The sequence below is a fragment of the Erythrolamprus reginae genome, chromosome Z, assembly GCF_031021105.1.
Source record: "Erythrolamprus reginae isolate rEryReg1 chromosome Z, rEryReg1.hap1, whole genome shotgun sequence".
NCBI lineage: Eukaryota > Metazoa > Chordata > Lepidosauria > Squamata > Dipsadidae > Erythrolamprus > Erythrolamprus reginae.
The window spans coordinates 6,094,660-6,122,415 of NC_091963.1; the positions used below are offsets into that span (position 1 = coordinate 6,094,660).

Consider the following 27,756-nt stretch of genomic DNA (forward strand, 5'->3'; position numbering starts at 1 on the left):
ATCACTGTACTTTTGAAGAAGAAAAATGTCCACATTGTGGACAGAAAGTACTGCTGATTTGAAAGAGGCCACTTATGTTAATAGAGAGGGAGAGATACAACACCTCCCTCTTCACAATGCAGCTGTTCAGCAGTCCCAAGAAAGTTGTATTGGCCTCCTGATTCAAGTGATTCTGAGGGCACAGATAAACCCCCAATTGGTCTCCAGAGCTCTCGGGAAAAGTACTGATGACCAGGGGATCACAAAGAAATGCAATTTTCCCTCCCATCCTGTCAGAACTAATCCTTCTGTTGCCTCCACACCCAATTTACAACTGCTTTGCTTGGCAATGGGAATTTTGGGCTCAGTTGTGGTTGTAAATCAAGGACTATCTGTATGTGGAAGAATGGCCTATGAAGAAAATATCTCTGATATTTCTTGTCTAGGAACCCTGTTGCTTCTCAGTATTTGCCCAGGCTCCATTATTACTTAGGGGAGCATCACGGTGGCCTAGAGGTGGAGCTTTTGCCTTGCAATCAGGAGGCTGTGAGTTCAATCCTCGGTAGCTTCAGATAGTTCTCTCTCTAGGTGCAGTGAGTAATTTTTTGATGCAAACTATGTGTATGTGGCATCCAGCCAGTAAATGCTCAAGCTCCATTCCAGTTGCTCTAACTCCATCCTGATACAGGGGATTACAGGGTCATTCCACTGGTTAATTGTCCTCATTGTTAGGAAGTTTCTCCAGATTTCTTCTCTTCTTGATTAGTTTCCATCCATTGCTTTTTCTCCAAAGCATCAGAGGGGAGAACAAGAAACAATGGGTGGAAAATAATCAAGGGGAAAAACAAGCTGGAACGCCCCGAGTCTACGGAGAGGGGCAGCATACAAATCTAATAAAATAAATAAATAATAAAGAGAAATTTCCTAACAGTGAGGACAATTAACCAGTGGAACAGTTTGCCTTCCAGAGTTCCTTCCAGCTCTATTCTGATTGACTAAAAGAGGGGAAAAAACACTTATGGACACTATTTCCTTCTCTCCTTTTGCAGCCCATTTACAGAAGTTGATGTCGGACAAGAAATGCACCGCAGAGAAAAAAATGGAAATGGAGAACGTAATCACGCAGGTCAGTTGGCAATCTTGCAAGCAGAAATGGTGCTCTCATGCCCCAGAAATTGTGATTGTGATCCCAGGGACCTCTGAACCCCTCTGCACAGCATACATCTTGAAACAGCGCAGGAGTGGCTTCTGATTGTGCATCTCTTTATTATTATTATTATTATTATTATTATTATTATTATTATTATTTATTGGATTTGTATGCCGCCCCTCTCCGCAGACTCGTTGCAGACTTTGTTGCAAAAAGGCTTTTATAAAACATCTGTTTGGGGTTTTCTGTCAGCTAAGTAAGCACTCAGTGGCCTTGCTTTTCAAGTGGGGTGGGGTAGGGTGCACAGTTTGATTCCCCAAAAAGGAGAACCAGGATAAATAAGTAGCCCTTGACTTATGATTAAAATTGAACCCCAAATTTTTGTTAATGAGCAGGACAGTTTTTAAGTGAGTTTTGCCCCATTTTAAAGACCCTTCTTACCACGGTTGGTAAGTGAATCACTGTAGTTGTTAATTTAGTCACATGGTTGTTAAGTAAATCTATCTTAATCTGAATCCCCTTGACTTTGCTTCTTGGAAGATCGTCAAAGATAATGACCATCTGAATTTTGACCACCTGACCATGGGGATGCTGCATCAGGCATACATGGGAAAATTTGGTCCTAAAGCACATTTTTCAGTGCCATTGTAACTTTGCATGGTCACTAAATGAACTGTTCTACATCAAGGACTACCTTTATTAGGCTGGTTTGTATGTAAATAAGACAGTCTTCCTTTCCCCCCCCCTGCTAGCTGGACAACTACAATCAGGAACAGCTTGCGGATCTGTTTGTCAATTACAACGTGAAGTCCCCCCTCACAGGAAATGACCTCACTGCTCCCGTGTCTTTCAATCTCATGTTCAAGACCTCCATTGGCCCAGGAGGAAACATGGCTGGGTATGTGAGTGTGTAAAAATGGAGTGGAGTGGGGAGGAAAGAGACTGGCTTGGGTTTTGCTGGATTTGATGTTGTTCCTGCATTTGTAATTGCAGCTGGTTGAGTTTCCTTATTTGAGGGAGGATCTGGGGATCGTTGCTTCATTCTGTGGACAGGATGGCCCTTCTCTCCAAAGAGGAAAAAAACAGCAAGGTGTGCCTCAAAAAGTGCCTTGTACTTTTCCTCATGTGCTTTGGGAAGATCTAACAACACTAATGCCAGGGGATTTACATCAGAGATAGTTGGGGATTCGAGCAGTTGAAGTCCGTTCATCTCAGAAACCTTGCTTCAGTGGCCTAGGGCAGTGATTTTCAACCTTTTTTGAGCTGCGGCACATTTTTTACATTTACAAAACAATGGGGCACATTGGGGGGGGGGGGGCGCTAAAAAAAGTTTGGACAAAAAAATCCTCTCTCTTCCTCCCTTTTGCTCTATTTCTCTCTCCCTCTTTCTCTCCCTTCCTTTTTTTCTCTCTTCCTTCTTTTCCTCTTTTTTGCTCTTTCTCTCTCCCTCCCTACCTCCCTCTGTCTTTCTCTCTCCCACCGTCCCTCCCTCTCTCTCTCTCTTGCTTGCTTTCTCTCTCTTGCTTGCTTTCTCTCTTGTTTTCTTTCTCTCTTGCTCTTTCTTTCTTTCTTTCTCTTGTTTTCTTTCTCTCTCTGAGCTTCGCGGCACACCTGACCATGTCTCGCGGCACACTGGTTGAAAAACACTGGCCTAGGGCACAGTGAGAGTGGGAAGCATTTACTGAGCAGAGTATGAACCACAGAGTATGAACAGGACAGGTGTAGAGTGAGTTTGCTCAATGGTACGACCATTTTTGCCATAGTTGCTATTTATTTTATTTTATTAAAAACATCCGAAACATTAAAACAATTGAAAACCCTTAACATACATGTTAAGGAAATAATTCAGTTGTTATGTTAATAACATGCTTGTTAAAGGAACTGGGCTCCTCCATTATCAGAAGGAGATCTTCACAAAAGGAGATCACATGATTTGAGGATCCTGCAACCGTCAAAAAAATGAATGTTGCCAAGCCCCTGGATTTTGATCACATAACTATGAGGATGCTACAATGGCTATAAGTGTGAAAAGTGCTCATAAGTCACTTTTTCAGTGCCATTGTAACTTTGAGCAGTCACTAAACAAATGCTTGTAAGTTGAGGACTCTGTTCAACGATTAGTTCCCCAAGGTAGAAGAGGTTTTCGCAGAGATATATTTGGGAAGCTAGGCTGGCTTGTCTTCCCATCAGCTGCTAATCGTTCCTGCTTTCTCTTTCTTCCAATTATTGTTCCCCCCACCTTCTGATAGATACTTGAGGCCAGAAACCGCCCAGGGAATCTTCCTGAACTTCAAGCGCCTTTTGGAATTCAACCAAGGCAAACTGCCCTTTGCTGCTGCTCAAATAGGCAATTCTTTCCGGAATGAAATCTCTCCTCGCTCAGGTCTCATCAGAGTCAGGTAATTGATCTGGAAATTTGGGCAAAGAGCGGGAGGGAACTTGGTCCTTACTGGATTTGATAGATATCTCTGTGAAAACCTTGCAATATGTATGTATGTACGTACGTACGTACGTACGTACTTATTTATTTATTCATTCATTCATTCATTCATTCATTCATTTATTCATTCATTCATTCATTTCATTTCATTTCATTTTATTGGATTTGTATGCCGCCCCTCTCCGCAGACTCGGGGCGGCTAACAACAGTAATAAAAACAATGTGCGACAATCCAATACTTAAAAACTAAAAGCCCTTATTTTAAAAACCAATCATACATTCATTCATTCATTCAATTTTTATGCCGCCCTTCTCCTTAGACTCAGGGCGGCTTACAACATGTTAGCAATAGCACTTTTTAACAGAGCCAGCCTATTGCCCCCACAATCCAGGTCCACATTTTACCCACCTCGGAAGGATGGAAGGCTGAGTCAACCTTGAGCCGGTGATGAGATTTGAACCGCTGACCTTCAGATCTACAGTCAGCTTCAGTGGCCTGCAGTACAGCACTCCACCTGCTGCGCCACCCCGGCTCTTATTTATGTTATTTTTACTGGTTCATCCTGTTTCTTTAGCCACCCATTTCACAATCAAGGGACTCTAGTGGCACACAACGGAAGCTAAAATAATATACAGTAGTCTTCAAAATTTAATTTTGCTAACTGAGACACTTGTTAAGAACATTTTGCCCCGTTTTATGACTTGTTTTGCCACTGTGGTCATAAGTGTGAAACGTGATCACAAATCACTTTTTCTGTGCTGTTGTAGCTTCAGATGGTCCCTAGGCGAACTGTAATTTGAGGGCTACCTGTGTTGCTTTTATTGTTGCAAGCTGCCCAAAGTTGCCTTGCAGCAAAATGGGCAGCAAATAAATAGAATAAATAAACATATGTTACTTGCACAAGCTTGTAGGGGGACACTGCAGTGGTTGTTAGTGCAAGGAGTGATCATGAGTAACTTTTTCCAGGCCATTCTGACTGGACATTTGCTAAATGAATGGTTGTAAGTTGAGGACTATTTTTAACAACCTATAAACTACAGGCCACCTAATAAATCATGGCCTGTAAGATTTAAAGATCAAAATGACTAACTGATCATCTTTCTTACAAATGCCTCCTCCTTCTCGGAATCCAGTTGTACATCCAACTCCATTTGTCCTGCTATTAGCCTGAATCCGCATCTCCCCATACTCCACCCTAGTGATAAAATCACTACTCTCAGCTGCGTTGGCATGTGCTAGGTTTTCAAAAATATATTTTGTTAGCATATATCTCAGAGAATAGCAGCATTGGGGAAGGGGTTTTTTTTATGACAAAGAGGACCCTGAATATTTTGCTCTTTGAAGACGTAGTGCTTGAGTTACAATCTGCCTATTATGTTCATAAATCGTAACATTTGTAAAACAGGTTAGTCACTAGGTTGGTCACATATTGAGCACTTAGAGTTATATAATGCTTCACAGTGCTTTACATCCCTCTCTAATGGAATGGTACAACTCACCATAGGACAACTTGCTGAGGGACCATTTAATATTTCTAAAATACTTTAATTTTTTCCATTCACGTTTCATTCTGTCTCTTCCTTTTGCATCCTTTCTTTAATGATTCTATTCCACTATGTGTTTGATATTAGTGTAACTCTTCTCCCACAGCAAGTTGACCATGGCAAGTTAGCTTGGTGAGTTGACTGTGGCGAACTGTCATAGTCCCCTCTTTAAGCGGGTTACAGAGTCAGCCTATTGTGCTCAGGAATCTGGATCCTCATTTTACTGACCGTGGAAGGATGGAAGGCCGAATCAACCTTCAGCCGTCAAGACTGAACTCATGGCAGTGGGCAGGAGATAGTTAGCCTCCAATACTGCATTCTAAAATGTCATGTGACCACCGTGATTATTAAGCAAATGTGATGCTCATAAGTGCAAGCCCACCATTTGCAACCATTAGATCCAATAGTAATTCCCCTTGTAAATCCCCTTTTTCAGGCAGGTCATAACTTCGAACCGTTACTAAGCAGCCAATTGTAAATTGAAGATTGTCTGTGTCCCCCCAGTAAGATTTGCTCTCTTATCAAGAGCAGCTAACAATCTGAAGCATTTCTCTTTGTGTTTCAGGGAATTCACAATGGCAGAAATTGAACATTTTGTGGACCCCAATGAAAAATGTCACCCTAAGTTTCAAAATGTGGCTGACCTCCAAATCCTGTTGTATTCTGCCAAAGCCCAGACCAGCGGGCAGCCAGCGCGTGTCATGCGTTTGGGGGATGCTGTTGAGCAGGTAAGGACTGGGGAGCTCTTGTGAACAGGAGGGAATCCTCTCGACTTCCTTAGTTACATTCAGTGTGGAAGGAGAATGAAATCAGACACAGACAACGCCTGAATTTGTAGAAACATACAAAGCGGTGTGCTTTATAGCAGCTGGGTTTAACTCTCTACCTGCTCAGGGTTGGGTTTCTAATCCCATGATCTCTACCCATTCTCCGCTGGGGTTTAAGTTCAGAGAAGCCTGGGCAGCCGGCTAGCTGGGGAATTGTGGAAGTTGAAGCCCACACATCCCAAAGCTGCCTCAGTTGAGAAACGTTGAAGTAAAATAGTCATAACTGAATACTCACCGTGCCCTATAAGGGTTCACATAAAGTGTATCTGAGAAGAGCTTTCAGAAATTTGAAGGGAAATGCAGAAATGCCTTTCTGGTGAAACTGGGGAGCAGGGGGAGGGAATCATGTGGACTAGGACTTAAGGTGGCATGGTAGTAATTTTCCAGGACTTCAGGGGCTGCCACAGAGAAGTGGAGATTGACGTATTGACGTCAGTCTTCTATGTTTCTATGATCTGAGGTTAGTTGGGGGAAAGATCAGAGGCAACGTGAGAAAATATTTTTTATTATACATACAACTATATGTTAATATGTTAAAATACGTTAGAGGGTTAAATAAGGTTCAGGAGGGAAGTGTTTTTAATAGGAAAGTGAACACAAGAACAAGGGGGCACAATCTGAGGTTAGTTGGGGGAAAGGTCAGAAGCAATGTGAGAAAATATTATTTTACTGAAAGAGTAGTAGATGCTTGGAACAAACTTCCAGCAGATGTGGTTGGCAAATCCACAGGAACTGAATTTAAACATGTCATAGATCCGTGCTAAGATAAAATACAGGAAATAGTATAAGGGCAGACCAGATGGACCAGGAGGTCTTTTTCTGCCGTCAGACTTCTATGTCTATGCTTATGCCTATGTATTCTTCAAAGCAGCTGAAGGCAGGACAAGAAGCAATGGATGGAAACTTAATTAAGGAAAGAACTAACCTAGAATTAAACAGAAATGTCCTTAGTGGGCAGTGGGAACAAAATGTAACAGTGGAATGGCTTGCCTACAGAAAGTGTGGGTGCTTCAACATTGGGGGTTGTTAAGAAAAGACTGGATAGTCACTTGCCTGGAATGGTGTAGGGCACAGATGGCAAACCTTTTTTTGTCCGTGTGCCAAAAGGGGTAGGTATGGTGTGCTAACATGTGTGCAGGTACTCACACCCCTTCCCTCTCCCCCATGCATGTACTCACACACACACCACGCGCATGTGCACAGGCCTTTTTGAAGCCTGGTAGGCAATGGTGGATCCTACGGATCTTTTTTCTCTGGCATCTCTGTATCAGAAGAAACAGTTGCCAGGGGAAAAATAGCCAAAAATCAGTGGATTCCTACCGGTGCGGCACTCAGGACTTCACCGGTAGGAACCCATCACTGCTGGTAGGTGGGGAAAAAATGCCCAAACGGGCAAAGCGGTAATGTGTTTTTCCAAACTTCTGGTTTGTCCAATGGGGGATTTTTTATTTAATTTAATTTTTTTCCCTCCGGGGCTTCAGAAAGCTTCCCTGAAGCGTCCAGAGGATGAAACGACCTTTTCCAAGGCCGAAAATCAGCTTGCATACACTGGAGGTAAAACATAGCAAAGTCTGGCGTGCCCTCTGATATGGCTCCATGTGCCATCTGTGGTGCGTGTGCCATAGTTTCACCATCACGGGTACAGGGTCTCCTGTTGAGCAGGGAGTTGGATTAGAAGACCTGCAAGTTCCTTTCCTACTCTGTTGTTCTACATTTCACTGGCTAAGAATTTGCAGAAACGCATTGCCAGGATCCTTAGAGGTTCCAGGTGTGGGAAGGCTTGGAAGTTTTCTGGAGAAATGTTTTCTGCTCCTTAAATAATAATAATAACAATAATAATAATAATAATAATATAATAATAATAATATTATAATAATAATAATAATATTATTATTATATTAGATTTGTATGCCGCCCCTCTCTGAAGACTCGGGGCGGCTCACAACAACAATAAAAACAATATTATACTGGCACAAATCTAATATTAAAAAACTAAAAACCCTATCATAATTAAAAACCAAACAGCACATACATACCAAACATAAATTATAAGGAGCCTGGGGGAAAGATGTCTCAAATCGCCCATTTATTTATTTATTTATTTATTTATTACTTAGATTTGTATGCCGCCCCTCTCCGAAGAGAGGGGCGGTATAGGTATAGGTGGGTCTTAAGTATTTTACGGAAGACAAGGAGGGTGGGAGCAGTTCTAATCTCCGGGGAGAGTTGATTCCAGAGGGCCGGGGCTGCCACAGAGAAGGCTCTTCTCCTGGAGCCCGCCAGACGACATTGTTTAGTCGACGGAACCTGGAGAAGGCCAACTCTGTGGGACCTTATCGGCCGCTGGGATTTGTGCGGTAGCAGGCGGTTCCGGAGGTACTCTGGCCCAATGCCTTTATACTTCCTTACTGTTTTTGTTCCTTTGAAAAGCCTCTTTGCTTCTCTTTGCTTTCCCAGGGTGTGATCAACAATTCTGTCCTGGGCTACTTCATTGGCCGGATCTACCTCTATCTCATCAAAGTTGGCATTACCCCAGAGAAGCTTCGTTTCCGGCAGCACATGGAGAATGAGATGGCTCATTATGCCTGCGATTGCTGGGATGCGGAGTCCAAAACCTCCTACGTAAGCAGTAGCACTTGTATACAGCTTAATAGTGCTTTATAGCCCTCTCTAAGCAGTTGACAGAGTCAGCCATCTTCCCCCAACAATATGATCCTCATTTTATCATCTTCGGATGGATGGAAAACTAAGTCAACCTTGAAACAGTCAGGATCAAACTGCTGGCAGATGGTAGAATTAGCCTGCAATACTGCATTCTAACCACTGCGCCACCACCCAAATCCTAAGCTTTTCAGTTCTTGGGTGGAAAGCTCAAGTCGTGGGCACACGTGCACATGCTTCTTAAGGTGAAGTTTGTGATGAAAGCCGAGATTAAATTGTCAAGAGGTGCCTCCCCAAAGGAAAACCTACGAGTTCCTCTTTTAAAATGATCCAGTTATTATGCTTCTGAAATTGAGTTTATAAAAGATTCTGGATTGCCTTAGGAAGTATGTTGCTTCTAATCACTTTCAAACTCCTTCCTTATCTCCCAGCTGTCCAATTCGCCACTTCCAACTCGCTCCAGCCAGCTCGCCACAGGGAAATTAGCCGCAGCCAGTCAACCACAGGACAACTTGCTGTGGGTCAAGAGTTACGCTAATATCAAAGAAATGGTGGAATGGAATCATTAAAGGATTGGAAAGGAGGGACAAAATGAAACGAGAATGAGAAAAATTAAAACTATTTCAAATTTATTTTAAACAATTGAATTGTTAAATTGTCCCGTGCCAAGTTGGCTGTGGTATGTGGGTGGTGAATTGGCCTCGGCGAGCTGGCCCATTCCGTGCAGGTTCAGCCGATGGACACATGGTGTGAAAAGCTAAGAAGAATCAGACTTGGCTATGATTGGAAGGGAGGCCACTGGGAAATCCTAGGACAGTTGGTTAGATTAGAGCAGTGTTTTTCAACTAGTGTGCCTTGAGACATGGTCAGGTGTGCTGTGGGGAAATTAAACATGGGTCCTCAAACTACTATTCCTGCCAGGATCTCCCTTTTGTGTTCATTGAGACAAAACCAAGTTTCACACTAAGTGAGTATAAATACATTTAGAAACTATATTATTAACTGTATGTATAATGTGGTACTGCGTTAAGAGTGTCATTTTGGTTGGTGGTGTGCCCCAGGATTTTGTAAATGTAAAAAATGTGCCACCGCTCAAAAAAGGTTGAAAATCACTGGATTAGAGAGTTGAAAAGGATAATTGGAAAAAGACAACGAACACTACTTACTGTATTCAGGAAAATATTTTGCACATCCTGAGAGCAGCTGAATTTGACTTAAAGGGGATTTTATTTATTTATTTATTCGATTTTTATGCCGCCCTTCTCCATAGACTCAGGGCGGCTTACAACATGTTAGCAATAGCACTTTTTAACAGAGCCAGCCTATTGCCCCCACAATCCGGGTCCTCATTTGACCCACCTCGGAAGGATGGAAGGCTGAGTCAACCTTGAGCCGGTGGTGAGATTTGAACCGTTGACCTACAGATCTACAGTCTAAAGGTTTTGCAGGCACATGTGGTTGTGCATGTTCAGAGTGGCTGAGCTGCAAGTACCTTAAAGTCTATTTTTATGAACTGAATTGGACATGAAATAGAAAGAAGAATTTGTAAATATCAGAAATTTTATACATCAATATGTTTCAATGGGAACATTGTGGTTATTATTTTCAATTATTATAATTACAATAAATCAGTAAGTACACATAATATTATATCAAACAATAACATAACATACTTGCAACTGGAGAGTTGCCCTCTCTCTCTCTCTTCCTCTGATGAGATGGATATTGCAAGATGTTCCTTGAACTTCTCATGGAAAACAGTCTTAACCCCATCCAAACCCACACATGATTTCAGACCATAGGGACTGTTATAAAAAGAATATCTAAAGCACAGCAATTAAAAGTAATTTTATAGTATATGCGGAGCAAGTATGAGCTCTGGCAAAGGCTTCTTGTTGCATTTATAGACATTTTATGCGATCCAGTACAGTTATTCCTTGACTTACAATAGTTCATATAGTGACTGTTCTAAGTTACAACAATACTCCAAAAAGTGACTTATGACCGTTTTTCTCCCTAATAATTATTACAGCATCCCCCCATGGTCACATGATCAAAATTCAGACGTTTTGCAACTGACTGATATGACAGTTGTAGTGTCCTTCCATGTGAAAGCAAAGTCAATGGGAAGCCAGACTGACTTTGTAGCTATGTTACTAGTTAAACAACTGCAGTGATTCACTTAATAACTGTGGCAAGAAAAGTGACAAAATGGGGGGGAAACTCACTTAACAACTGTCTCACTCAGCAACAGAAATTTTGAACTCAATTGTGATTGTAAGTCAGTGACTTACCTGTATCCTTTTCCTTGCATTCTGCCAAAGCCCAGATCAGAGGGTAACCAGCCAGTGTTACATTTTCGGAACTATTTATGTCAGTAGGATATCCTGGTCTAATGCATGTTTGATGGCATCCTTGCAAGTAAGGAAGTTGTAATTTAACAAGACGCAAACATTTCTTAGATAAGTACAGGGTGAAAGACCTGCTGGGGTTTCAAACTGGGCAGGATCACTTTGACGTCATGATTTGTCTATAGCAGACATCTTCAAACTTGGCAGCTTTTAAGACTTGTGGACTTCAGCTCCTCGAATTCATAGCTGGCTGGAGAATTCTGGGAGTTGAAGTCCAGAAGTCTTAAAGTTACCAGGTTTGGGGACCCCTGGTATAAAGCGATGGTTTCATTCTTGTTTTTTTTACTTTTTAACTTTTCCAGGGTTGGATTGAAATCGTTGGCTGCGCTGATCGCTCCTGCTACGACCTCTCCTGCCACGCCAGAGCCACCAAAGTCCCTCTCGTTGCTGAGAAGCTTTTGAAGGAGCCGATATCCTTTTTTGAAAGAAGACTCTGGCTGGTTCTGCCCATTTTGATGTGGATGAGCTTTACAAGCGTTTGGGGCTGCTAGGGTGAAATCAAGGAACTGCTCTGAGCTAAGAGCTGTGATGTTGTTGTTGTTTTTGTGATGCCAGCATAATCCTTAAAAGGGATATCAACAGTAAAGGTAGCCCTTGATTTGCAACTAACCAGTTAGTTACAACAGACCCTGGAAAAGCTACTTATATCTAGGATTAATACTTTGTGCCCCCCTCAGGTCATGTGACTGCATATTGGGCACTTGGCATGCGGCCCTCACTTTCTGCATCATTCTGTGGTCACGTGACTGCATTGTACTTTTTGTTTGTTTAAAAGTGGTGTTTATTTCCCGTTTTCAGAAAAAAGCAAAAGCTATATAGTGCATAGTTGGTTCACTTAACATAGAAACATAGAAGACTGATGGCAGAAAAGACCCGTTGAACTTACCTGAACGGTCTTCTCAATGCCCTGGAAGGAGAGTCCAGCATGGGTTTAGCTCAAGTCTTATTGGTAGGGACTGAGTTTTAAATTAATATCATTAACATATTAAGTAGGTACCGCCCCCTTGCTGCCCCAAAGGCTCAGTTTTAAAAAACGAAGTAAGTAATAATAATCATAATAACATTTATCAATCAACAACCATAAAAAAGAATGAAATACAACAACTGTCCATGGTACCAGATTGGGAGGGTTTGGACTCTCCTTCCAGGGCATTGAGAAGACCGTTCAGGTAAGTTCAACGGGTCTTCTCCCATGCCTCTGGAAGGAGAGTCCAGCATGGGATATACCAAAGTTCAGTATTCAAGGGAGGGAGATCGCTGAACCATGGACTTATTCTGATCACACACTTATCGTAGACTGAGTTTTTTAACACTGAGCCTTTGGGGCAGCAAGGGGGCGGTACCTACTTAATATGTTAATGATATTAATTTAAAACTCAGTCCCTACCAATAAGACTTGAGCTAAACCCATGCTGGACTCTCCTTCCAGAGGCATGGGAGAAAGACCTCCTGGTCCATCTAGTCTGCCCTTATACTATTTCCTGTATTTTATCTTACGATGGATATATGTTTATCCCAGGCATGTTTAAATTCAGTGACTGTGGAACCTCTATGACTTCTGCTTAAAGACCACTCAAGGTTGTGAAATTTGGGTACAGTCACGTGGTGACCCACAATCTCCATGCTTAGTAACAGAAGTTCTGGTCCCAATTGTGATTGCAAGGAATACCTGGCAAAAGGAGTGGTGGGAAAGACCAGTTTAAGAAAGCATTTACTTGCCCCACGTGACATCCTAGGCACAAACACACCTGCAGTTGGATTCCTTAGTGCCACCTGTACAGAATCGCTAACGTCGTTCAGTTTGAAGCAAACAAGGGAGCCATCGGGAAGGCATACAAGAAGGATGCCAAGCTGGTGCTGGAGTATCTTGCCATCTGTGACGAGTGTTACATCAGTGAGATGGAGACACAGCTGAACAAAAAAGGGTAAGATGACCCTGGCAGAACTTGGGAGCTGCATGAGTCAAGATTTTTAGACACAAAAATCTTCCAACCCAGTCTGCATTGGTTGCCGATCAGTTTCCGGTCACAATTCAAAGTGTTGGTTATGACCTATAAAGCCCTTCATGGCACCGGAGCAGAATATCTCCGGGACCGCCTTCTGCCGCACGAATCCCAGCAACCAGTTAGGTCCCACAGAGTGGGTCTTCTCCGGGTCCCGTCAACTAAACAATGTCGCTTGGCGGGACCCAGGGGAAGAGCCTTCTCTGTGGCGGCCCCTGCCCTCTAGAACCAACTTCCCCCAGAGATCAGAATTACCCCCACCCTCCTCACCTTTCGTAAGCTCCTTAAAACCCACCTCTGCTGTCAGGCATGGGGGAACTGAGATATTCTTTCCCCCTAGCCCTCTACAATTTATGCATGGTATGTTTGCATGTATGATTGGTTTTATAATAAGGGTTTTTTAGTTGTTTTAGTATTGGATTGTTACATGCTGTTTTTTATCACTGTTGTTAGCTGCCCCGAGTCCACGGAGAGGGGCAGCATACAAATCCAATAAATAAATAAATTGTGGAAATTGTCTAGGCCTCAAGAAGGGCATCCAGCCAGTAAACGCTCAGCTCCATTCAGTCACCCTGACTCCATCCCGAAGTAAGGGATTATGGGTTGTAAAAAAATAAAAAACGTCTCTTATCTCACAATACTTATTGATGGATGCCTTACTTCTACTCGTGGGACCGCTTTTTGCCATATGAGTACCAGCAACCGGTTAGGTCCCACTTTCTCTAATGTCACTTTGCAGGGCTTAGGGGATGAGCCTTCTCTCTGGGGGCCCCGGCCCTCTGGAATCAGCTCCACCTGGAGATTTTGTATTGCCCCCGCCTTCCTTGTCTTTCTCAAGAATCTTAACACTCACCTATGCCACCAGTCTTGGGGCGATTAGATCTCAGCCCCCTGGCCGATGAATGCTTGCATGATTGTTGTTGAATGGGTATGACTGATTTTTAACACAGTTGGGGGTTTTAGATTGTTTGTTTAATTTTAATTTAATTGGGTTTAGCTGTTGTAATTGTTGTTTTTACCTGTTGCAAGCCTCCCCGAGTCCTCAGAGAGGGGCGACATATAAATCCAATAAATCAATCAATAACCATCTGCTCTTCTTTGGAAGAGAGAAATGATAATAAAACCAGTAACAATAACCAGTAGTTTCCAAGTGACTTGCAAAATCAGCTTTTGTAAAGAAACTTGGAGCTACCTAAAAGTAAACTGAAGAGTGTGCAAGTCACAGTCCTAAGAGCTAATAAGGTTCTGTTGGTGCAAATCCATCTTTTATAGGAATCTTTTTGCTTTTGAGCTGAAATTTCCTCTTAGCATCAGAGTACATTGATTGCAATCTCTACTCTCTAGTTCTGTTTATTATTTACTAACTAACTATATATTCCACCCATTACACTGTCAAGCTACATACAAATCGAATAAATAACAACAACAACAACAACAATAATAATAATAAGCTAGTTTTAGCATACAGCAACATAAAAGCATAAAACAATGAAAACATCATCCCACAGGTGTCTTTTCCCCAGAAGGCAACTGGACTTTTTTCTTTGGGTTATTTTTCCTTTGAAAACATTTCACTTCTCATCAATGAATTAAAGAAGCTTCTTGAGTGTTGTCAAGGAAAAAACAAAGTACAGTTGCCTTTTGGAAAAAGCAGCTTTGGGACCGCCGTGAGCAGAATAATTGAGAATCTCCATAAACATTAACAACATTAAAATATTCTAGAATAAGAATAATTGAAACAAAAATGTAGATAAAGAGGGATCAACATATAAACAGGATCGAGATGGGATCTTCTAATCTAAACACGTCTAGAGGGGGAAACAAAAGAAAAAATTATTCTGGATCAACTGGCCAGAATTCCTTGACTGATGGGGACCGTGACGGGCCTCTTTGGCTGGCACAGGTGGGGGCAGACCCATCCCATTTGGGATGAGACATTCCTTCGATAGCCTGGACCCATGGAATAAAGGGCTTTCCAGGTGTTAATGAAGGCCTTGAATTGGAGCTGGAAAGAAATCGGTTACACAACAGCGGTGTCACGCATGCCACTCAAGGGACTTCCAGAAGTGTCAGCCCTCTGCAACCTGTATTAGACTGTACCTTCCAAATATCCCTTTGCCTCCACAGTTCAGCATCTTTTTCACACCTCTTTCTCTCCCTGGTAGGGAATTTACGATTGAGACAGAAGGTAAAACCTTTCAAGTAACGAAGGACATGGTCAGCGTGAAGAGATTCCAGAAAACCTTGCATGGTCAGTCTTCCCTCAGCTCTTCAAAAAACAGAGCCGCTTCAGCTGAAGTGCCCAAAATAATCTTGAGTGGGCAGCAGAATGTCACAATCCTTCCTTCCTTCCCTTCCTTCCTTCCTTCCTCCTTTCCTTCCTTCCTTTTCCTTCCTTCTTTCCTTCCTTCCTTCCTTCTTTCCTTCCTTCCTTTTCCTTCCTTCTTTCCTCCTTTCCTTCCTTCCTTCCCTCCCTCGTTCCTTCCTTCCCTCCCTCCCTCCTTCTTTCCTTCCTTCCTTCCCTACCTCCTTCTTTCCTTCCTTCCCTCCTTCCCTCCCTCCCTCCTTCTTTCCTTCCTTCCTTCCCTACCTCCTTCTTTCCTTCCTTCCTTCCCTCCTTCCCTCCCTCCCTCCTTCTTTCCTTCCTTCCCTCCCTCCTTCCTTCCCTCCCTCCCTCCTTCTTTCCTTCCTTCCTTCCTTCCCTACCTCCTTTCCTTCCTTCCCTCCTTCCTTCCTTCCCTCCATCTTTCTTTCCTTCCTTCCCTCCCTCCCTCCTCCTTCTTTCCTTCCTTCCTTTCCTCCCTCCCTCCTTCCTTCCTTCCCTCCCTCCTTCTTTCCTTCCTTCCTTCCCTACCTCCTTCTTTCCTTCCTTCCTTCCCTACCTCCTTCTTTCCTTCCTTCCCTACCTCCTTCTTTCCTTCCTTCCCTCCTTCCTTCCCTCCCTTCTTTCCTTCCTTCCTTTCCTCCCTTCCTTCCTTCCCTCCCTCCTTTCCTTCCTTCCTTCCTTCCCTCCTTCTTTCCTTCCTTCCCTCCCTCCTTCCCTCCCTCCTTCCTTCCTTCCCTCCCTCTTTCCTTCCCTCCCTCCCTCCTTCTTTCCTTCCTTCCCTCCCTCCTTCTTTCCTTCCCTCCCTCCTTCCTTCCCTCCCTTCCTCCCTCCTTCTTTCCTTCCCTCCCTCCTTCCTTCCCTCCCTCCCTCCTTCTTTCCTTCCTCCCCCCCTCCTGATGCTGATGATAAAAGCAGTCTTAAACCTGGAAACTCACTGAATCTGAACCACAAACATTAGATCACTGTCTTTCGTTTTCTAGTGGAAGAGATTGTCCCCAACGTGATTGAACCTTCATTTGGGCTTGGAAGAATCATGTATACAATATTTGAGCATACATTCTGCATCAGGGAGGGAGACGAACAGCGAACGGTAGGATTTCTTGTAGCCCATAAGGCTAAAATTTACCTAGGGAATTCTGAATTACAGTTAAGTCCTCAACTTAAGACCACAGTTTAACCAAAATTTTATGTTGCTGAGCAAGACAGTTTTTAAGTGAGTTTTACCCCCATTTCACAGCCTTTTCTGCCCCGGTTGTTAAGAGAATCCTTGCAGTGGTTAAGGCAGTAACACGATTGTTGAGTGAATCTGTATTCCACATTGGCTGCTGATGAGAAGGTTGCAAAAGGGGATTGCGTGACCCTGCAACCCTCATGAGCATGAACCAGTTGCCAAGTGTCCACATTTTGTTCCTGTGACCATGGGGACGTTGCAACAATCCTCAGCCGGGAAAATGGCCATGCCAGATTTTTCAGTGCCACTGTCATTTTAAACAGCCCCTAAATAAAATGTTGTAAGTCGAAGACTCCCTATATTTATTAAATGTTCATCCTGTTTTCATTACTTTATAAACGAGTCAAGGTGGTGAGCATATTTATTATCCATGCCTCCTCCTATTAATCCCACAGCAATAGTCCTATGATGACCAAGGCGAGGCTAGAGCTCCCTGTCTCCTGGTGATTGACCCAAAGTCACCCAGCCGTCTTTCATGGCTAAAGTGGGATTAGAACTCATTGTTCCTGGGAATTGACTCAAACTCCATTGGTTTTTGTGCCTAAGGCAGGACTAGAACTTATTGCCTCCAGGTTTCTAAACCAGCATCATAACCACTATACCAAAATGGTATAGAAAGGCAGAGCAAAAAGTTAAGGCTGTTTAGTATTGTGCCATACTGCCAAGAGTCCGAAGTTACTGCCTGTTTTAGTCCCCAAGACCCCCTTCCCCCTGATTTTTATTTTCACTTGCATTTTATAATATACAGTGATACCTCGTCTTACAAACACCTCGTCATACAAACTTTTTGAGATACAAACCCGGGGTTTAAGATTTTTTTGCCTCTTCTTACAAACTATTTTCACCTTACAAACCCACTGCTGCCGCTGGGATGCCCCGCCTCTGGACTTCTGTTGTCAGCGAAGCACCTGTTTTTGTGCTGCTGGGATTCCCCTGAGGCTCCCCTCCATGGGAAACCCCACCTCCGGACTTCCGTTGCCAGTGAAGCACTCATTTCTGCGATGCTGGGATTCCCCTGCTGGGATACCCCTGCAGCATCACAAAAACACAGAAGTCCGGAGGTGGGGTTTCCCATGGAGGGGAGGCTCAGGGGAATCCCAGCAGTGCAAAAACGGACGCTTCGGCTGGCAAAAGGGGTGAATTTTGGCCTTGCACGCATTAATTGCTTTTCCATTGATTCCTATGGGAAACACTGTTTCGTCTTACAAACTTTTCACCTTAAGAACCTTGTCCCGGAACCAATTAAGTTTGTAAGACAGGGTATCACTGTATTTTAATATTTTTTTTTTAACTGGGTGGGTCTCACAATGTTTCAAACTGGGTGGGTCTCACAGACAAGGGTTGGTTCTGCCAGCTCCGTTTTTCTGACTGTCTGTTTGCCGTTTCTTCCTTGCACCAGTACTTCAGCTTTCCTGCTGTGGTGGCTCCTTTCAAATGCTCCGTTCTTCCTTTGAGCCAGAACCAGGAATTCATTCCATTTGTGAAGGAACTCTGTGAGTGAAATGCTTCCCTGTAAATAAAGATTATTTGAATTATTTCTGGAAATGGGACCTACACATAGACCTTCAAATTTCTGTGGCTAAGAGAGACATTTGCTAAGGAATTTTTGCCTCATTTCATAACCTTTCTTGCCACGAATGTTAAGTGAATCACTGCGGTTGACATGTCAACAACACGACTATTACGTGAATTTGGCTTCCCCGTTAACTTTGCCTGTCAGGAGGTCACAAAAGGGGATCACATGACCACTGGACACTGCAACCGTTATAAATTTGAGTCAGTTGGTCTTAATTTTGATGCTGCAACATGGGATGAAAAAGTCATACATTTTTCAGTGCGGTTGTAACTTTGATTGGTCACTAAATGAATGGTTGTGAACCGAGGACTACCTGTATGGGGATGGAAGTTGTTGTTGTTGTTATTATTATTAATATTATTATTAATATTATTTATTAAATTTGTATGCCTGTATCGTATGTCTGGATTCTCCCCTGCACTGTTCGGAGAGTCCAATGTGGGTTGTTCTTCAGCCTCATTGGCAGGGACTGAGTTAAAAATTAACATAATTATGTCCCGCCCCCCTCTACCTCCTCAGGTTCAGTCTTAAAAACTCAGTCATAGTGTAGGGACTATGAGTTTTCTTCTCACAGTATGTGAGATTTATAGGATGTTTACTAACAATAATTTTTTCTCCTTTTTTTCCCTTTCTCTATAGGAGGAAGACCTGGATCTCGAGAACCACTGCCCTCCGGGGTATTGTTCTCCGTCTCTTCAATCCCTGAGAGGCCACTGCTCTCCGGAGTATTGCCTTGCTGAAAGGGATCGCTGGATTGGGGTCCCTGACGCCCGCGATCAGACCCCCCCCCCCAACCACTCTTCCAGCGCAACGAGTCTCCGAGTATCGGTTCTTACCGATCAGAGGAGCAATCAGTACACAGAATTTCCCCATGGGGGGAAATCAGCTGTAAGGCGATCCCAGCAGCTCCCAGACAGCGTTCCTGCCGATCGGCAATGGAAAAAGAAAAAAAAAAGATCAGCTGTTCGGAGGCCCTTTGCAGCCACCTTGTTCCCGATCGCTCAGAGGAGCAGAGATCGAAGGAATTGAAGGGGGGGGGGTGCAGAAGGTGATTGCCGAGCTGCCCGAAGTTGCGCCCGCCATTTTGGCGCAGGGCCAAAGCCTCTGAGTCCCCCTCCGGCCGTTTGAGAAGCAGAGCTTTTCCCGCCTGATGTCACGGCCGCCATCTTGTTTGCTAAGGGGTCAGAGTGACTAGGCTCTTTTCAGCCTATCCCAGGGCCGCCATCTTGCTTCAGGGCGTTGCCAGGACAACGAAGCTATTATGGGCTTCTACCTAGTATCCAGCCAATCACGAGCAGGAAAAACAGATGACATGTTATTTAGGGGACACCAGCTTCCCTAGTCCACCATTTTACTTGCTTTTAAGCAGTAACCTCGTGTTTTTGGCTCGGTGTTGTTACAAACATGTCTCAATCCAGTCCCAGCGCTCCTGTGCCCTCCTCCTCCAAGAATAAAAGTAAGGACAAGGGGCCCAGCTCAAAATCTAAGGGGAAAAGCTCTCAGTCCTCCAATGCACTAAAGGAGGCTGAGAAGAAAATAAAGGCCCTCGAGGCCCAGCTGGACAAAGCAAAACCAAGACAAGGGCCTAGCCCCTCAGCCATGGTTATTCCACCCGTTTATCAAAGCCCGCTGGGTCCTCCTCCCCTGTCATCGGCCACCTTCGAGGGGCCTCCCTTTCAAAGCGCTGGGGGTCTTTCACCAGACCGCCCATTAAGTGCCCCCCCACCATCTGAGGGATTTCAGAGATCAGAATGGAGCAGGCCTGCCTCTCAACCTCCAGCAGCTACAGCCACATTCACGCCCACAGCAGCAGGGCTCAGGGGCTCTACAGATAACTGGCAAGCCATGTCTCCCTCGGTACAAGACATGATTGCTTCAGCTTATGCACAGGGCATAGCAATTGGGGCCCAACAACAACATCAATCCCCACTGCCACCTCGCCCCAGCAGGCAGGATATCTGGTCAGCTCCTGCACCTGCACCTTCCCTGCATGACTCTTTTCAGGAGGAGCAAGAGTTCAGAGAGGCCTTTTCAGACCCAGAGAATGAGCTGTCGGGGGATGAAGCCACCTTACCAGAACAGCCTGTATTAGCAGGCTTATTCAAGGCACCCCTTTTCAGGGTTCTCCTAAACAAGGCCAGAACCACACTAACTTTGACCAGTGCCCAAAAGACGGCTGACCAGGATGTGGGCACATTACCCGCTTCCAGACTCATTAATGAGCCTCAAAGGGACTCAGAAACTATCCCTGCAGTGCCCATATTTGCAGAAAACATAAAGAGGCCCTGGCAGCAACCAGCAGCAGCTCTGGGTCCCTCAGCTCTGGACAAGAAGCTTTACTCCTTCGATCCAGAAATAGAGGATTTGCTCCAATACCCGGCTGTGGATACCCCGGTTACCTCGCTAATTTCCAATGCCCTGGTTCCATCGGAGATGGCGGATGGTTTGCGGCCCGATGATAGGAAGGCCGAGAACCTGATCCGGAGAATGCACCAGCTATGTGCCTGGTCCTTGAGAGCTGCTATGGCAGCCTCCTTCAACCGGGCCTCAATCCTTTGGCTTCGAGACATCCTCCCCAGGTTGGGCCCGGAGGACGCTCGCCTTCGCCAAGACATTAATAAATTGATCGCCTCCACGGAGTTCTCCGCCGATGCCACCTTGGCTGCTTCTAGGTTTTCATCCAGGGCGATGGCTACCAACCTTTCCACTCGACGCCTAATATGGCTCCGCTCTTGGCAAGCGGACGCCAAATCGAAATGGCGTCTTGCAACCGCGCCCTACCAAGGGACCACACTTTTTGGAGAATCACTAGATAAAGTCTTGATCGAGGATAAAGACAAGAAAAAGGTGCTGCCAAGGTCGGCGAGGAGGCAAGACAGGCGGGCGGCCCCATACTACAGAAGGCAGCCCTTTCGAGCGGACACGGCCGCGCCTGCGGCCTCAAACACCAGGCCATATGGACAGAGCTCCTACACGCAGCCATCCTTCAGGTCCGACAGAACAGGTTATGGAGACAGGAACCGACAGTTCCAACAGCCCCGCAGATCCTTTCGGGGCGGGAACAGAGGAGGGTACCGAAAACAAAAATGACTTACCCATCCAGGTACCCATCGGTGGACGCCTGCAGTCCTTCTCAGGCTCTTGGGCGGCTATTTCCACCGACATTTGGGCGCTAGATACCGTGAAAAATGGTCTGCGCATCAACTTCCTACAGACTCCTCCGGACAGATTCCTACAATGCCCGTCGCTATCTCAACCAAGATGTTCCCTGATTGCCAGGGAAGTACAACACCTGTTGGACATTGGGGCAATAGAACCGGTGCCAGTACATCAACAAGGACAGGGGTTCTACTCTATCGTGTTCTTGGTCCCCAAGACGTCCGGCGGCTACCGCCTGATTCTCAACCTCAAGCAGCTGAACATCTATGTTCGCTACCAACGTTTCAAGATGCATTCCTTACAGTCAATCCTGGCATCCATCCGACACCACGACTGGATGACCTCCATCGACCTCAAAGAGGCGTACCTGCACGTACCAGTTCATCCACATCATCGACGTTTCCTCCGCTTTTGTATACAGGACCATCATTTCCAGTACAGGGCAATGCCCTTCGGACTTTCATCGGCCCCCAGAGCTTTCACCAAGCTTCTGGATGTACTGACAGCCGACCTGAGAACCAGATCCATTCGTCTCATGGCCTATCTGGACGACGTAATCATCTTGTCCAGCAGCCCTCAACAGGCCAGACTAGATCTACAACGGACAATACGTTCTCTAGAGACCTGTGGTTTCACGATCAACTATGTGAAAAGCCACCTGAATCCAACCAAACAGCTCTTACATTTGGGAACTCTGATAGACTCTGCAGCCGGAATCGTTTACCTGTCATCAGAGAGGCAGCAGAGGGTGAGGACGCTGATAGCTTCTATTCAGCACCGCACCAGGGTCCCCTTGGCCCTTCTATCCCAGCTGCTAGGAGTCTTCATCTCCTGCATCAGCATCGTCCCATGGGCGCGGCTGCATGCCCGCCCGCTTCAATGGCTCCTCCTCCCCTTCCAAAGAGCACGCATGAGCCACTCCAAACACCAGGTACGTCTCACGTTACCCGTCCGTCACTCTCTGCCCTGGTGGACGTCCCAAGCGCTGACCAGAGGCTCTCCCTTCCTACACCATCGGGAGGTGACGATCACTACAGATGCGAGCCTCTCCGGCTGGGGAGCACATTGCGGCTCCAGAGTGGCCCAGGGTCTCTGGACAGCAGACGACCTGAGGGACCCCAATATCAACTTACTAGAACTAAGGGCAGTCTTCAAGGCACTCCACTCCTTCAAAGACCGGGTAGAGGGACAGCATGTCCTCGTCATGACGGACAACGTAGCAACAAGGGCCCATATAAATCATCAGGGAGGTACGAGGTCGGGCCGTTTGATGGAGGAGGCTCACTCCCTGATGTCTTGGGCGGAAACACACCTGGTCTCGATCCAAGCAGAACACATCTCAGGATCAGACAACACCCAGGCGGATTGGTTGAGCCGCACAACCATCGACCCGGGGGAATGGTCATTGAACCCGGAGGTTTTCCAGGACATTATACACCGTTATGGGGAACCGGTAGTGGACCTGTTCGCGACCCACCTCAACAACCAAGTGGTCCGATTCTACTCCCGGTTCCCATGCCCGGGAGCCGACCGTATCAATGCGCTCCTCTCCCCATGGCCAAGGGGTCTACTCTACGCCTTCCCTCCGACTTGCCTTCTACCCAGGGTAGTCTCCAAGATACTCTCGGAGCAGGCGGAGGTGATTCTCGTCGCCCCCTTTTGGCCCAGACGACCATGGTTCGCGGACTTGATGGACCTCTCAACCTCCCCGCCATGGAGGATCCCATACCACAGACTCTCCCTCACCCAGGGGTCGTTGGTGCACCCAGAGCCTCAGTGGTGGAGGCTTGCCGTGTGGAGATTGAGGGGGACCGCTTGAGGGCGGAATCCCTGTCGGAAAAGGTCATCCATACCATCCAATCGGCTCGACGCCCGTCAACGACTCGCATTTACCAAGCGACATGGGCAGCGTTTTGTAGATTCTGCAGAGCTCGAGAGATCCCCCCTCGCTCAGCCTCCATCTTACATCTATTAGACTTCCTACAGAAGGGGCTGGACGAAGGGCTGACCCCAAACACCCTTCGCAGGCAGGTGGCAGCTATCGCCACGGTCTTAAGACCAGACCCCCTTCGACCGATTTCCCATCATCCATGGGTTAAAGACTTTCTCCGAGGAGCCTCGAATCTTTCTCCTCCAGTTATCCATCACTTCCCATCCTGGGATTTGACTTTGGTCTTACAGGCCCTTACAGGACCTCCTTTTGAACCACTGAGAGAAATCACGCTTCGCCTTCTATCAATCAAAGTAGCGTTCTTAGTGGCCATCACATCTGCTCGCAGGGTGTCGGAACTCGCGGCATTGTCAGTCCGGCCGGACCTTTGCGTGTTCCACCCAGATCGGGTTACTCTTCGGTTAGATCCCAGCTTTCTGCCGAAGGTCAACACAAGATTTCATAGATCCCAGGACATAATATTACCGGACTTCTGTACCCACGGTTCACACCCGTCAGTCTTACGCTGGCACAAAGTGGACGTCCGTAGAGCTCTAAAGATTTACATTCGACGGACCAGCTCTTTCAGGAAATCAGAAGCATTATTCGTTTCCTTCTTCCCAGGATCCATGGGCAACAAGGTGTCCTCTAAAACTATCAGCCGATGGATCCGGTCCTGCATTATGGAGGCATACAGGACACGTGGGACACCTTTGCCAAGGACAATCACGGCTCACTCTACCAGAAGTGCAGCCACCACTGCCGCCTGGAACACACAGGCGTCAATCGATGACATCTGTCGGGCCGCAACCTGGGCGGCCCCCACGACTTTCATCAGACACTACCGTATAGACTCATTCGCTTCATCGGAAGCGGCATTCGGTCGCAGAGTGCTGCAACGGGTTTGTGTTCAGACACCCCTGGTCCAGCCTATCCCGCCCTAGTTGGTTTGCTTGGGTATATCCCACATTGGACTCTCCGAACAGTGCAGGGGAGAAGGACCGTTGAACTTACCTGAACGGTCTTCTCGCTGCACTGTGAGGAGAGTCCAAACCCTCCCGGCTTCTTGGCCCAGGGGTTCAGTTCGTTACCAGTTTAACTTCTTAGTTAATAAAATTGGTTTGTTTACACTATTCCTTCGTTTTTCTTGACTGAACCTGAGGAGGTAGAGGGGGGCGGGACATAATTATGTTAATTTTTAACTCAGTCCCTGCCAATGAGGCTGAAGAACAACCCACATTGGACTCTCCTCACAGTGCAGCGAGAAGACCGTTCAGGTAAGTTCAACGGTCCTTTTGTCAATGATAGTCATGTTCACCAAACAAATGGACGTATTGACCTGTATTATGGCATTACCAGCACTAGAGATCTGCAAAGAATAGGAAGCCTGATGAGGGGCCAATACTTTATGCTCTTCCAGGTTCTTCCTCATTGAGGGGAGAGGAAACCTCAAAAAAAGAATTATGAAAACTCTTTGTTTCTTTTATTATTATTATTATTATTATTATTATTATTATTTTATTATTTTATTATTATTTTATTATTATCGTCTATTCATTAAACCTATATGTCACCCATCTCGCTATCCAAAGTGATTCCAGGTGGCTCCCAATCCAATAAAAATATAGAGAATGTATAGACATATATAACTATAAACGCTACATAGAATTATAATTATAAACATAACAGCAGTTAAGACCACAAGAGTTGAACACCAACTAAAAATCGAGAACTTGAAAGGGGCCTTTTCTGTCAACTGCCTAAAATATAAGCTGTCTTTTCATTCTCTATTTGAGAAATGGAAAATGGACATTTAGGATATTTTGGGCTTCAATTTTGGTTTTCATTTGGGGAGACTTTGTGGGATTCCTGTTTTCCTTATTTAGGTTGTAAAACATCATGTAGAGTTTATGCTATATTTTTGGGACATGAGGAGGGCTGTATTTTTCTAATGATTTTATCCTATCCTGTAAATAAGACTGTCTTTAACTTATAGATGCTAAGTTTGATAGCAGTTTGGTGACCTGTACTGCATTCATCTTTACAGAGTGACCTATGACCAGTTGTTTAGTGATCATTTAAAATTAGGAGAAAAATATTATTTACAGTTAAAAATCTGGTGGCTGTCCCCCACAATTACGTGATTGGTCAGCAGCTGGTCTGCATTTATTTATTTATTTTATTTATTAATTAGATTTATATGCTGCCTCTCTCCGAGGACTCGGGGCGGCTCACAACATATAAAAGAACAATGGTGGAATGGTGGAAGGTCTTAAGCATAAAACGTATCAGGAAAGACTTAATGAACTCGATCTGTATATTCTGGAGGACAGAAGGAAAAGGGGGGACATGATCGAAACATTTAAATATGTTAAAGGGTTAAATAAGGTTCAGGAGGGAAGTGTTTTTAATAGGAAAGTGAACACAAGAACAAGGGGACACAATCTGAACTTAGTTGGGGGAAAGATCAAAAGCAACATGAGAAAATATTATTTTACTGAAAGAGTAGTAGATCCTTGGAACAAACTTCCAGCAGATGTGGTTGGTAAATCCACAGTAACTGAATTTAAACATGCCTGGGATAAACATATATCCATCCTAAGATAAAATACAAAAAATAGTATAAGGGCAGACTAGATGGACCATGAGGTCTTTTTCTGCCGTCAGTCTTCTATGTTTCTATGTTTAATGCGATCCAAATCCACTTAATATGAACCCACTAATCTAAACTAAAATCCCCATTATTAAAAATTAATCATACCCACTCAACAACAACATACATGTCATTCGTCGGCCAGGGGGCTAGAGTCTAATGGCCCCAAGCCTGGCGGCATAGATGAGTCTTTAGGCTCTTATGGAAGGTGAGGAGGGTGGGGGCAGGAAGAATCTCCAGGGGGAGCTGATTCCAGAGGGCCAGGGCCCCCACAGAGAAGGCTCTTCCCCTAGGTCCTGACAAGAGACATTGTCTAGTTGACAATGGAGAAGGCCGACTCTGTGGGACCTCACCGGTCGCTGGGATTCATGCGACAGAAAGCAGTCCCACAAGTAGTCTAGTCCGATGCCATGTAGGGCTTTATAAGTCATAACCAACACTTTGAATTGTGTCTGGAAACCAATTGTCAGCCAATGCAGTCTATGTCTATTCGTAGCATCAGGTAGTCACATGGCCATGATTTATGATACTTGTTTTGCTGTAAACTGGCATTTACTCATTGTTTATTTATTTTATTTATTGGATTTGTATGCCTCCCCTCTCCGTAGACTCGGGGCGGCTAACAACAGTAATAAAAACAGCATATAAACAATCCAATATTAAAACAGTTAAAAACCCTTATTATAAAACCAAACATACATACAGACATACCATGCATAAAATTGTAAAGGCCTAGGGGGAAAGAGTATCTCAGTTCCCTCATGCCTGGCGGCAGAGGTGGGTTTTAAGAAGCTTACGAAAGGTAAGGAGGGTGGGGGCAATTCTAATCTCTGGGGGGAGTTGGTTCCAGAGGGCCGGGGCCGCCACAGAGAAGGCTCTTCCCCTGGGTCCCGCCAAGCGACATTGTTTAGTTGACGGGCCCCGGAGAAGGCCAACTCTGTGGGACCTAACTGGTCGCTGGGATTCATGCGGCAGAAGGTGGTCCTTGAGATAATCTGGTCCGGTGCCATGAAGGACACCTATAAAACACTGCCCATTGTGGACTATGTATTTACTTCAAGAACACACATTCATTTAACAACAATTTACTTAACCATCAATGCATGTATATATGTATATTAAAAAAATCAGGCATAACCATGTGATGACCCATTTAATGTCCTTAAAGTCTAGGTTCAACCATGGTCATATGTCAAGGACTACGTGTAAGCTTTCTCAGATTAGATAAATCAGTAAGGTACTATGCTTGTAATAATGAATTAATTCTCCCTCCCCCCCCACCGCACTTTTTTTTTTTTAACCAGCTGAAGCTCTGACCAGGAATGGGGTCTCCCACAAAGTGGACGATTCTTCTGGATCCATCGGTCGGCGGTACGCGAGGACGGATGAAATCGGGGTGGCTTTTGGGATTACAGTTGACTTTGACACTGCCAACAGGAGCCCCCACACAGCCACCTTAAGAGACCGCGACTCCATGCGGCAGATACGGGCCGAGGTAAGATGGCCTCCGGTCAGCCAACTAGAGGCGGCTTTTGCAAGGGTTGGGGGAGTAAAATCTGCACAAAATAAAAATATCCTTCCTTGGGAAGGAATGGTGGAGAGAGAGAGAGAGAGAAAGTCTCACAATCTAAGCTGAGCAGTGAGCAATCGCTCACTTAAAAATCATCATCAACTCAGAGTTTTCCAAACCTGCCCAGAAGCCGAGAGGGAAAGAGTGAGAGGGAAGGAGAGAGAGAGGAAGAGAGAGAAACAGATAGAAAAAAGAGAGGAAGGAAAAGAGAAAGAAAAAGAATGGGAGTAAGGAAGAGAGAAAGAAAATCAAAATCTACTTTGAAACTAGCTCAACTATTTAAGTGGCATTTTGA

General features: G+C 45.1%; 1 protein-coding gene across 1 annotated transcript in view; it reads left to right on the forward strand.

Annotated features, from left to right (window-relative positions):
- The window catches only part of GARS1 (glycyl-tRNA synthetase 1), a 41,926-nt gene that overhangs the window by 12,053 nt on the left and 2,117 nt on the right, over positions 1 to 27,756 (forward strand). Inside the window, exons 6-16 of the mRNA XM_070766887.1 lie at positions 1,029 to 1,105; positions 1,882 to 2,027; positions 3,379 to 3,528; positions 5,680 to 5,842; positions 8,399 to 8,563; positions 11,316 to 11,423; positions 12,793 to 12,938; positions 15,182 to 15,267; positions 16,323 to 16,432; positions 17,973 to 18,066; positions 27,196 to 27,386. Of these exons, the coding sequence (XP_070622988.1) occupies positions 1,029 to 1,105; positions 1,882 to 2,027; positions 3,379 to 3,528; positions 5,680 to 5,842; positions 8,399 to 8,563; positions 11,316 to 11,423; positions 12,793 to 12,938; positions 15,182 to 15,267; positions 16,323 to 16,432; positions 17,973 to 18,066; positions 27,196 to 27,386 (1,436 nt within the window). The remainder of the gene's footprint in view (positions 1 to 1,028; positions 1,106 to 1,881; positions 2,028 to 3,378; positions 3,529 to 5,679; positions 5,843 to 8,398; positions 8,564 to 11,315; positions 11,424 to 12,792; positions 12,939 to 15,181; positions 15,268 to 16,322; positions 16,433 to 17,972; positions 18,067 to 27,195; positions 27,387 to 27,756) is intronic.